This window comes from Tachysurus fulvidraco, chromosome 5, assembly GCF_022655615.1.
Source record: "Tachysurus fulvidraco isolate hzauxx_2018 chromosome 5, HZAU_PFXX_2.0, whole genome shotgun sequence".
In the NCBI taxonomy this organism is placed as follows: domain Eukaryota; kingdom Metazoa; phylum Chordata; class Actinopteri; order Siluriformes; family Bagridae; genus Tachysurus; species Tachysurus fulvidraco.
In genome coordinates, this window is record NC_062522.1 from 32968560 (window position 1) to 32980953 (window position 12394).

Sequence of the window (12394 nt, forward strand, 5' to 3'; positions counted from 1 at the left end):
CTTCTTAAACAGAGGGACCACCACCCCAGTCTGCCAGTCCAGAGGCACTGTCCCCAACCGCCACGCGATGTTGCAGAGGCGTGTCAGCCAAGACAGCCCCACAACATCCAGAGACTTAAGGTACTCAGGGCGGATCTCATCCACCCCCGGTGCCTTGCCACTGAGGAGCTTCTCAACTACCTCAGTGACCTCAGCTTGGGGGATCGACGAGTCCACAACCGAGCCCTCCACCTCTGCTTCCTCAATGGAAGACATGTTGGTGGGGTTGAGGAGATCCTCGAAGTACTCCTTCCACCGTCCGAGGATGTCACCAGTCGAAGTCAGCAGATTCCCACTCCCACTGTAAACAGTGTGAGCAGGGCACTGCTTCCCCCTCCTGAGACGCCGGACGGTTTGCCAGAATTTCTTCGAGGCCAACCGATAGTCCTTCTCCATGGCCTCACCGAACTCCTCCCAGACCCGAGTTTTTGCCTCTACAACCACCCGGGCTGAAGCTCGCTTGGCCCTCCGGTAACTATCAGCTGCCTCCGGAGTCCCCCGAGCCAACCAGGCTCGATAGGACTCCTTCTTCAGCTTGACGGCATCCCTTACTTCCGGGGTCCACCACCGGGTTCGGGGATTGCCACCACGACAGGCACCGGAGGCCTTACGGCCACAGCTCCGTGTGGCTGCATCAGCAATGGAGGTGGAGAACATGGTCCACTCGGACTCAATGTCTCCAACCTCCCTCGGGATCTGGTTGAAGCTCTGCCGGAGGTGAGAGTTGAAGATCTCTCTGACAGGAGACTCTGCCAAACGTTCCCAACGGACCCTCACAGTACGTTTGGGTCTGCCAAGTCTGTCCAACTTCCTCCCCTGCCATCGGACCCAACTCACCACCAGGTGGTGATCAGTTGACAGCTCCGCCCCTCTCTTTACCCGAGTGTCCAAGACATACGGCCAGAGGTCAGATGAAACAACCACAAAGTCGATCATCGACTTCCGACCTAGGGTGTCCTGGTGCCATGTGTACTGATGGACACCCTTATGCTTGAACATGGTGTTTGTTATGGATAAACTGTGACTAGCACAGAAGTCCAATAACAGAACACCACTCGGGTTCAGTTCGGGGGGGCCGTTCCTCCCAATCACGCCCCTCCAGGTGTCACTGTCGCTGCCCACGTGAGCGTTGAAGTCCCCCAGTAGAACGACGGAGTCCCCAGTCGGGGCACTTTCTAGCACCCCTTCCAGAGACGCCAAGAAGGTCGGGTACTCTACACTGCCATTTGGCCCATAAGCACAAATAACAGTGAGAGACCTCTCCCCGACCCGAAGGCGCAGGGAAACGACCCTCTCGTTCACCGGGGTGAACTCCAACACATGGCTGCTGAGCTGGGGGGCTATGAGCAAGCCCACACCAGCCCGCCGCCTCTCACTGCGGGCAACTCCAGAGTAGTAGAGAGTCCAGCCTCTCTCGAGGAGTTGGGTTCCAGAGCCCAAGCTGTGCGTGGAGGCGAGCCCAACTATCTCTAGTCGGTATCTCTCAACCTCCCGCACCAGCTCAGGCTCCTTCCCCCCCAGCGAGGTGACATTCCATGTCCCTAGAGTCAGATTCCATGTCCGGAGATTGGGTCGCCGAGGCTCCCGCCTTCGACTGCCACCCAATCCACATTGCACCAGCCCCTTACGGTTTCTCCTGCAGGTGGTGGGCTGAGCCCGGCCGGGCCCCGTGGGGTAAGACCCGGCCACCAGGCGCTCGCATGCGAGCCCCAACCCCGGGCCTGGCTCCAGGGTGGGGCACCGGTTGCGCCATACCGGCGACGTCACGGACCTTGTTATTATTTTCTTCATAAAGGGTTTTTGAATTATTTTATTATAAAAATATAAATATTATAAATGATTACTAATGTGGATTATGGCTGCAGTAATCTATTAATAACTTCGATTCAACTTTAATTACTATATCAGTTATTACTACAGTATATGGTTTAAGAGAAGACATTGCATGAAAAGTCCAGCAAACTTGCATTACCTTCTGAAGGACACTGAAATATTATTGTAGTAGAAATTTTAAATAACATGAGTGTTATATATACTTTATAATACATTCTGTGTGTCAGACTATGGAGGGAGATAACAGGAAACCCATGTTCCTGCCATAAACATTCCTGCCACAAATGTTCCATGTGTTAAAAGGATGATAACTAAGGGGAGTGTGGGTGCACATGCCTGATAAGATCTGACTTTACTGAGGGACTGAGGTCACATAAACACACATATCAACACACACAATACAAAGTTACACAAGCACACACCTAGGGGATAAAAGGGAGATCTGAATCACTAATCTTTGCCTCTTCACTGTGTAGACTTCTGCACTGTATGGAAGACGCCTTTTGCTGCAGCAAAATAAATATCATTTTTATTTCTTTGCTTTTACCACCAACTCGGTTTCTGACTGTGTTTTTTATATGTAGATCAAAAGTGCCCCCAGATTATCTCTGGTTGAAAAGCTACTAAAAGACAAAAAGGAAAAGACAGAAGGGTAGAAATGAAACACTGTCTCACCAAGGTTCAGTTGTCTAAGGCCCAATACGTTTAGTGCGTGGATCCTCCACACTGTATGAATAAATACAGGCATAGAGCACCCTGTGGTGAATGGACCTTAAAAAATTCCTAACAGGTTCTAACACACTTCAAAAAAATCCTAGCATAGGTCCTAATAGTTCCTAACGACAAGTCCTAACAATTTCGAACACGGCAAAACAGTCATTCACCGAAGCAGGGATATCCAGTGAGTCACTGGATTTTTATTTGAGAATTGACAAACATTGTATTTTTGTGAAAACATAAATAAAAACGGTAATGTGTGATTGGCCTTTTTCTGAATTAATATGTAGAATAATTTTGTTGATGCTGTTATTGAAACGACTGAACTAAGTGAGTGACGTGAGTGAAGTGACATACAGCTAAGTGTGACCCATACTCAGAATTTGTTCTCTGCATTTAACCCATCCAAAGTGCACACACACACACAGCAGTGAACACACACACACACACACACACACACACACACACACACACACACACACACACACCGTGAACACACAGCTGGAGCAGTGGGCAGCCATTTATGCTGAGGCGCCCGGGGAGCAATTGGGGGGGTTCGGTGCCTTGCTTAAGGGCACCTCAGTTGTGGCCGGCCCGAGACTCTAACCCACAACCTTTGGGTTACAAGTCAGACTCTCTAACCATTAGGCCATGACTGCCCCCATACTGATCATTCATTATACAAACAATGCATCTGTTTATCCACAGACTGTTTATGACTCAGTGTCAGTTGTGATGACATACAGTCACATCAATCAGCTGCATGAAGACTGCAGTTAAACTGCTGGACACGACCAAAACGGTATTATTAACAATAAACAATACTAAAGTCTCGTCTTGGTGAGCTGGGCTTCTGTTCCACACATTCACTTCAATAATAATAATAATAATAATAATAATAATAATAATAATAATAAATAAATATGTAATATATACTTATTGAGCACTTTATTGTAAATATATGTGTACTATAAAGATACACACACATTATATACATATATTTATATAATGTGTGTGTGTGTTATAGAATAAATTGCTAGAAAAAAATAAAAAGTGTTTGAAGTTAAATAAATGTTCATTGATTGAATTACAAGTGTTCCCCCATTTTTGCGAGTCAATTCAGGGGAACTTTAGAAAAATTGACAATCCTCCAACACCTTGCTTGTTTGCTTTTACATGGAAAAGAGATATTAGTAGATTTCCTAAACTCCAGTTTTCAGTATGAAGTCTTTGCTTTTCACTCTTCAGTGTACATCAGTTTGTCCTTCTCTCTTTTCCTTTGTGTTGGTGTCCTGGTCACATTTCAACAGCTCATGAACAGAATCTCCACCTTCACACAAATTCCTGTCTGTGTGGATGACATTGTTATTTATAAGCTATCGGGTTCAGTGGTATCTCAGCTGTTAAGACTCTTGGCTACTGATTGGAAAGTCATGAGGTCACATCCCAGCACTACAATGCTGCCATTGTTGGACTCCTGATAAATGCCCTTAATTCTAAACTGCTCAGACTTTTGTTTGAAACTGTAATTTGTTTTGGATGAAAGAATTGGCTAAATGTGAATTTCCAGCAGTTTACTGGAAAATTACAGGAAACTGATCCAAATTGTCCCATAACAACACATCCATAAGTGTGTTATTCCTCTTATACCATAACGACTCAGTGTTGTTTGCAGTTTAAAAAGTTGGATGAATGACCATCAGAAACTTTATCTGTTTATAATTACACTTCTGTTGTGGAATGTCTGTGAAACACTGAGAGACTTGGCAGTGCTGATGTGTGTACAGTATAAGCTCTTCAATAACAGTTGCATCAATAACACATAACACGTGACCAGTGTACGTGACAGCAGTGTTATAAAAAGGCGAGTATTTGAGACAGGAGAGCGAGAGACCAGCCGGTTCTTCTACAGATAAAGATCTCTGTACAAAGATCTCCTCCTGTGATCATCTCACATCTACTGAACTCCAACATCAAGTTCCAGCAGCTTGTGGTGAGAAAATCTCATTCTCTCTCTCTCTCTCTCTCTCTCTCTCTCTCTCTCTCTCTCTCTCTCTCTTACAGCTCTGTAGTGACTGTATTTTTGTAGGAGTTCACTAATTTGTTAAAATCACTGTGTGATCTGTACGATTAAATCAGTTATATGTATCACTCATACATTTTAGATGGATTCCAGGCCGAGACTGATTAACAGATCCATTACTATTGCTCATGGATGTGGTAGCTCAGTGGTTAAGATGCTGGATTGCTGATCACAAGGTCATGAGTTCAAATCCCAGGTCCATCAAGCTGCTACTGAGCAATGCACTTAATCCTCAATTGCTCAGTGGGATAAATTGAGAAATAATTTGTAAGTCACTGTAGATAAGGCAGTCTGCTAAACGACTGTATAATAGTTAGTTAGTAGATATAACCATTGACTGATTGTGAGTTGAAGCTCTGTATCTGAGAACTCTTCTGTTATTTTGTCCCATGAAGATTTCTGCTCTCCTGAGAACAACACTCCTCATCTCACACTCTTCCTCATCACACACTCCTCCACCGTGTGTCAGGATGAAGCTTCTCGCTCTGGTGCTCCTGCTCTCCACTTTCTCCTCACTTACCCTGATGGAGATTGTGATGGATTTCCAAAAGTCTTGTTCCATGTTCTTCATCTGAAGCCCAAATGTAAAACATGTCATCACCCCGACTGTTTTCAAAGGCTCTCAGTATAAGCAGATTTGTCAGCGCCTGAACAACACATACACATTTGCTACGCTGTATGACATGAATCACAGGATCCCCGTCTACTCAGCCTACACGTTCTCAGGGGAAAAACAGACGGTTCGGAACGAAGTGTGAAAAAATTGAACCACAGGTAAGTGAAGTGTTTGACACGCAGAGTTTGACTGTTCTAAAAAAAACTCTAGCAAATCATTACATATAATTTTTTTGCAAACGATTTAGTTGTTTTGAATGAGTCACTCAGTTGTAAGAATCAGCCACTGAGGCAGTTCATTATTTCATCTCATTTCCTGCTTCAAAATGCAGTGTTCAGTTCATGAGTTAAACATCACTGAAAACATTTTTTCACAAACCCTCTTTGACTCCAGTAAATAACGTATTTATGAGTTTTCACTGACTGACACCTCCTTTGTCTCTCTTCATAACAGCTGGAAAATATGAGGAACAGTTCAGAAATGATCTCAGATGATAAAAATATGGATAGGATTTTTCACCAGGCTGTGGACAGAGACTATAAAGAGAGTGGCACATACACTAATATTAATTATACTAGAGGTCATGTGTTTCCAAATCAATATGCTGCTGATCAGAATCATGCAGACTCCACATTCACATTTACCAATGTAGCACCACAAACACAACACAGCAATGGAGAATGGGCAGACAAAGTAGAGACACAGATGAGGGCAGCGATACGGAGAGAATGCAGTCAAAATTATGCAAACAAGGCATTTATAGTGACTGGAGTAGTTCCAGGGAATAAATGGATATCCATAACGAGAAAAGATAATAATAAAGATAAGATAATTGATAAAGGCGTTAACATTCCCAGTTTTTACTGTACAGCGTTCTGTTGTTACATCAATCAGTACACAACATTTTCGAGAGCCTACCTCGCTCGGCAAAATGAACCGAACCCCAAATCTTATGTATTAACTCGTTTGAGTGTTGATATCCTGAACAGACGCCTCAGCAGTCTGTATAATCAGGATTTCAAAGTATTTGGTGATATGTGTTTGACTTGAGTACAGTCCGAGCTCGTTCCATCTGATTCTCTGGTTTGACCTAAAACTGCTTCATCAAATAACTTTAACAAATGTTTATAATGAATCAGAGAATCTTTGGTGTGCTTTACTTCCCTGCAGAAACTGATTATATTCCTGTAACAGAACGTCCTCAAGTGTTTTATTCCTCTTATCCTACAGCATTTTGTGTGTGTGTGTGTGTGTGAGTGTGTGGGGATTTTATAGAAACATTACCTAAATATAGTTTACAACTATTCTACTACTACTATATTATTATTATTATTATTATTATTATTATTATTATTATTATTATTATTATTATTGTTGTTGTTGTTGTTGCTGTTGTTGTTAATATTATTAATAATAACAACAACACTAATAATAATAATAACAACAACAACAACAACAACAACAATAATAATAATAATAATAATAATAATAATAATAATAATAATAATAATAGTAATAATTTAGTTTTTACTTCTGTACTGAATTAAATAAGATTTTTTCAGTAGCCACAAACAATTTAAAACTCACCTCATCACCCTTTGGGTCAGTCAGCAAACATCTAAAACGGTCTGATTTGTTCTCTTACGTATCTGATTCATAATGAAACTCAGTTTAACTGAACAAGAAAACTTTCGATTTTTCTTCAAATGTTTCTCTGATTCTCAGTCCTGAAGCTCCAGCTGCTTTCAGGATTCTAATAATTATAATCATGATACAAACAATAATAAAAATAGCTGGTTCTTTTACAGATAAATGTTTCTTTCCAATCATCTCCTCCTGTGATCTAAATGGTCCAACAGGTGGCGACATTTCTACAGTGTACTGTGTAATGTACTGCTATAAATTCTTGGGTAATCATGTTTTAATAATATTACTTTTTACATTTATTTCCCTACTAATAAAATTTCAAAGGAACACTTGTTAGTAGGAAGTACTGATTGTCTCCTACCCAAAACCCTACACCATAGAGGGTTGTCTCACTGTTATCCCACTATATTCCTATAATAATCACCAGCATCTGTCTGACCTCACTCAGTCTGCTCCAGCTGATGGAGTCACACCAATGGGCCTTTATCCAGGTTAAAGCAGCTCTTTGAGCCCCTCATAATGTATCTGCTGAAAGGAGACCTTCAGGGTGGAAAGAGTTATTACACACTACAGCTATATTAAAAATACCGTTTTCAACAATACCTAATGTAGATTTTCACCGTAAAATATATGCTATAAAAAGATCTAAAGGTTCTTACCCTCCAACACCACAAGACTTTTGTCAGGGAGTGTATATGGTTTTTTTAATTGAAAATATCTTTCATATGAAATGAACATTATTCTGTGTTCCCAGTTCATTAGCTCCCCCTACTGGACTGAATCCCACAAGCACAGACTTGTCAGATAACATGTTCAAATTTTAAACCGTCTTTATTAAATATAAATGTTTCATATGTTCTCAGAACCCTGAGTTCTTTCAGCGACAGGCATCCTGAGATCACTGAACACTCGACATATGTCGCAGTTGAACACAGAATAACTCAATTCAATTACTTATTACATCATAATTACATACATATGTAATAACATAGATAATTCATGCAGTTACATCTGGTGGAAGCTGCTTCAGGGTTTCAGGGTGAATCATTATGCATATGTTACAATATTTACTTATAAATAGAATTATTTATAGTTTATTGAGAGAAAGAGAGAGTGAAGCAACCAAGAAGCTGATTTTATGATCCGACCACCATGCTTCACTATTATGTGATATTTTGTGCAGATTCATGACACATAATCCAGATTATAAATCGGTTTCATTTCCGATTTGTACTTGACTTGGATCCGTGAGGTCCACATGCTAATTATCTAAGTCTAAACCTGGGAACACATTAAAAGGTGTCCCTGTGTTATACAGTTCAGTCAGACGTTTATTCAGGTTGTTAATGCTGGGGTGCCTGAGATCAAATCTGTCTAGATCAGCTAAGTAGGTGTTCACTATGAGCTGATTATAATCTGTTCTATCCCTGCAACAGTAAGCGCTCCAAGCATGACTGGGAATGTTAATTCCTTCCTGATAGTTTTTTCCTTCTCTTGTTATGGGTATCCAGTTCTTCCCTGGGACGACTCCGGTCACAATGTACGCCTGGTTATTTTGGTCGAGTATGCATTCTTGGTTAATTTCATTAAGCATCGGTTCCTCCACTTGTGCAGCCCAATTTTGGTTGCTGCCCTGTGTTTGTGGAGCTACGTTAGTTAAAGTGAAGGTGGAATCTGCTTGATCCTGATCAGCAGCAAACTGGCGTGGAAACACGTGACCTCTAGTAAACACTGTACCTGTATAATCAGAGCTCACGGCCTGGTTAACTATCTTTCCTGCTTCTCTCGGGGAATCAATCATCTCTTTCTTCTCTTTATATTCTTTAATATCTTCCAGCTGTTATAAAGGAGAAATGAAAGAGTAGTGAATTAAACACAAAGACGTCGATCAGCTCACTCAACACACTCTTCATGATAAATAAACACGTTACACATGTTAATGAATCAGTAATGAAATATTTAAACACACTGACTGACCTGAGGTTCAATTTTCCACTCATCGCTGCGGACAGTCGTTCCTGCCTGTAAGAGTGTGTAAGCCGAGTAAACAGGGATCCTCCTTACAGTGTCGTACACGGTGGCAAACCTGTATTTGTTTTCCCAGCGCTGGCAAATCGTCTTATACTGACGTCCAGTGAAGATAGTGGGGATGATGATGTCACTTGTTTTTTTCGGGTTCCGGACAAAGAAGTTAGGACAGGATTGTTTAAAAGATTTAACAACCTCCGTCAGGGTCAGTGAGGAGAAAGAGGAGAGCAGGAGCACCAGAGAGAGGAGTTTCATCCTTACACACAGTGAAGGAGTGTGTGATGAGGAAGAGTATGATGACAAGCGTGAGATGATGGATATCAGAAATCTGTTTGAGGACAAGGGGAACATGAACACAAAGACTCAAATTCATCATCTGAACCTTTCATCTATCTGTAACTGCAATAAAGATTGTTAAAATATTATCAGAAGTGTCGTGTGTTAAATGTCTAAAAGAGAGGAAAAGTTTCTCACCACAAGCTGCTGGAAACTGATGTTGAAGTTCGGTAGAAGAAGTGAGATGAACACAGGAGATCTTATTTTAGTGATCTTTAACTGTAGAAGAACCGACTGGTCTCTCGCTCTCCTGCTCTCAGATACTCACCTTTTTATAACACTGCTGTCACGTGGTAGGTTTCAATCTCATTTCTGAAGAAACCGTTATCTTTGTTTTGGCACTTTCTATAAAATCTTTTGTAATCAGGTTTTCGGTTTTCTCTTTCACGGAGTAGAACTAAAATTTAAAGCCTTTCCCAGTAACACTCTGGAGCATGTCCAACTTTAGTTAATTAATAACAGAATCTCCACCTTCACACAAGTTCCTGTCTGTGTGGATCCCATTGTTATTTATAAGCTGTGGGGTTTAGTGGTAGCTCAGCTGTTAAGACTCTGGGCTACTGATTGGAAGGTCATGATATCAAATCCAAGCACTACAATGCTGCCATTGTTGGACTCCTGATAAACGCCCTTAATTCTCAGCTGTTCAGACTTTTATTTGAAACTGTAGACACTTGTTTTGGATGAAAAAAAATTAGCTAAATGACACCAATGTAAAATTATAGTTTATCTTGTATTAAAGCAGTTAAAATTTGTTGCTTTGAGTACAATTCTCTCATAATGTCAACACTGCATGTTTAACATGGGGCCTCATGGCAAAGAATACTCTTAGGATTTGAGAAATAGAATTGTTGCTGTCCACAAAGATGGCCTCGGCTATAAGAAGATCAGTAACACCCTGAAACTGAGTTACAGTACAGTGGCCAGGGTCATACAAAAGTTTCCCAAGATGGGTTCCACTCAGAACGGGCCTCGCAAGGGTCGATCGGAGAAGTTGAGTCCTCGTGCTGTGCATCAGGTGCAGAAGTTGGCTTCCAGCATTGCTTTAGAGGTTGCAGAAATAGAAGGTCAGCTTGTCACTGCTCAGACTGCAACAAGTCAGTTTGCATGGCGGTCGTCCCAGAAGCCTCTTCTGAATCTGGCTCAAAAGAAAGCCTGGAAACAGTTTACTGAAGACAAATTACAAGAGCATGAATTAGTAAAATTATGTCCTGTGGTCTGATAAGACTAAAATAAACTTGTTTGGCTCAGATGGTGTCCTGCATGTGTGGCGACACCCTGGTGAGGAGTTGTGTCTGTTCTGTAGATTACCACTAGATTTACTGGATTTTTTATTTTCTGTGGGTCCTGAGGTGTGATTCCCCCCTGTTGAGATTTTCACAGTTCTTCAGCCCTGCTTTTGTTGTGCAAACGCCCCCAAAACCTGTGAGGCCTGGCTCATTTACATTTGTTCACTCAGAGTAGCTCAGATCCAAGGCAGGCCAAACCTCTGTCTGTGACGGAAACCTTCATGGCCTATCTATACAAAATAGTCTGTTTAATTTATATAAAAAAATTGAGTGCTGTTTGAAATTGCCATAGTACATATCATATTTATATAACCCTTGTGCAGACCTGGGGTCTATTTGACTCATCTGGAAAGTTTAGTGTATCATAACTTGGGTTTCCTTCCACATATTTGCCTGAAATTTACCAGGATTGTTCCAAGTTATGAACTTTGCAAGTAGTATTAATCTTGTCTATTTTCGTTGAACTATGTGTTCGTAAAATAAATACATCCAAAGCACACACTCACACATCACAAGCCAGACGACAAAAGACGGCACTGTGTGGGTAGAAGAGGACATTGGAATGCCCAGTGCAGAAGCAAATCGCTTGTGCTTCACTGCGCATGCTGGACCCTGGGCGACTGGGGTACTTTCCCAAGTAAGGAGATGCATTGCAGACATATTTGGTCTCCAAATCCGTGGCCATCCCGAACTTGATCCCAAATTTGTCTGGCTTGGTTGCGATATACTGTGTGAATGGACAACAAACCATGGTAGGGAACAGCTGTTCATCTATGGTCATGTGTTTTCCTGGAGTGAAACTCTCAGCACAGTTCTTGTTGAAGCATGTCCAGATGTCGGAGACCGCAGCAAATTTGTCTGTTAGAAGGTGTTGCATAATTGAAATGAATCTGTCTCTTGGCATTGTCTCTTTGAAAGCCAGGAGATTGTTTTGAAACTATTTTGACCATTTATAATGTCAGTAAATAAGGTCAAATTGACTTGAATGCTTATAAATTAAGAATTCTACAATGATCACCATTATGTGTGATCAGCTTACATTTGTGAACATTTTACACTTGTTTTGTCTATTTTGCCTACCAGATGCCATCTGATCACCCAAAAATGGGCCCCCCCCACACACACACACACACACACACACACACACACACACACACACACACACCACTCAAAAACTTGGCATAATTTATTGTGAATAAAACTTTCTTTACACCTCTTATGCTTTTTATTATATTTAATTTATAAACAATAAACCTCATGATATTATGCCATGATTTTAAGTAAAATAAGCAGAAATTATTAAATATTATTTTGGATAACCACTGGCTGGTGTATGTCAAACATCCCCAGGTGAAAGCTGACTGAAGCAACTAAATTCATGAATACAAGAGAGAAAACAAATATGATTTGAATATGAAAACACAACATCTGTGTGTGTGTGTTTGTGTGTGTGTGTGTGTGTGTGTGTGTGTGTGTGTGTGTGTGTGTGTGTGTGTGTGTGTGTGTGTGTTTCGGTAGATCATATTTTGCCCTCTACTTGGCAAAGGCATTTCAAAAGTGTGAAATATTTACAAATGTGTAGCTTTTTTTGGAAGCCTAATGAGATGCAATGCCCAATTTGTGTGTGTGTGTGTGTATGTGTGTGTGTCTGTGGTGTGTGAGTGTGTGTTTTGGGTGCGTGTGTTAGTGGAAATTTTATGTGTGCATTTTTGTGTCTGTACGTATGTTCATTGCGCTGAAAATGGCAAAAGTGTGACCTATTGCCTCACTAAATGTGGCCGGGTCAAATTGACCCAGGAGGACTTG

General features: G+C 41.3%; 1 protein-coding gene and 1 long non-coding RNA gene across 2 annotated transcripts; one reads left to right on the plus strand and one right to left on the minus strand.

Moving 5' to 3' along the window:
• The first annotated feature begins 3617 nt into the window (after nucleotides 1-3617).
• On the plus strand, nucleotides 3618-5217 carry LOC125141171. Its single transcript, XR_007140532.1, has 2 exons — nucleotides 3618-4582; nucleotides 5068-5217. It is a non-coding gene; the product is annotated as an uncharacterized LOC125141171 (long non-coding RNA).
• A 2530-nt stretch (nucleotides 5218-7747) lies between these two features.
• LOC113638707 (endonuclease domain-containing 1 protein-like) lies at nucleotides 7748-10720 on the minus strand. The gene is made up of 3 exons (XM_027140128.2): nucleotides 9438-10720; nucleotides 8913-9291; nucleotides 7748-8772 (listed from the first exon to the last, which is right to left on the minus strand). The coding sequence occupies exons 2-3, from the start codon at nucleotides 9216-9218 to the stop codon at nucleotides 8197-8199; spliced, it is 882 nt and encodes a 293-aa protein (XP_026995929.2). The 5' UTR covers nucleotides 9219-9291; nucleotides 9438-10720; the 3' UTR covers nucleotides 7748-8196.
• Between the last annotated feature and the right edge of the window lie 1674 nt (nucleotides 10721-12394).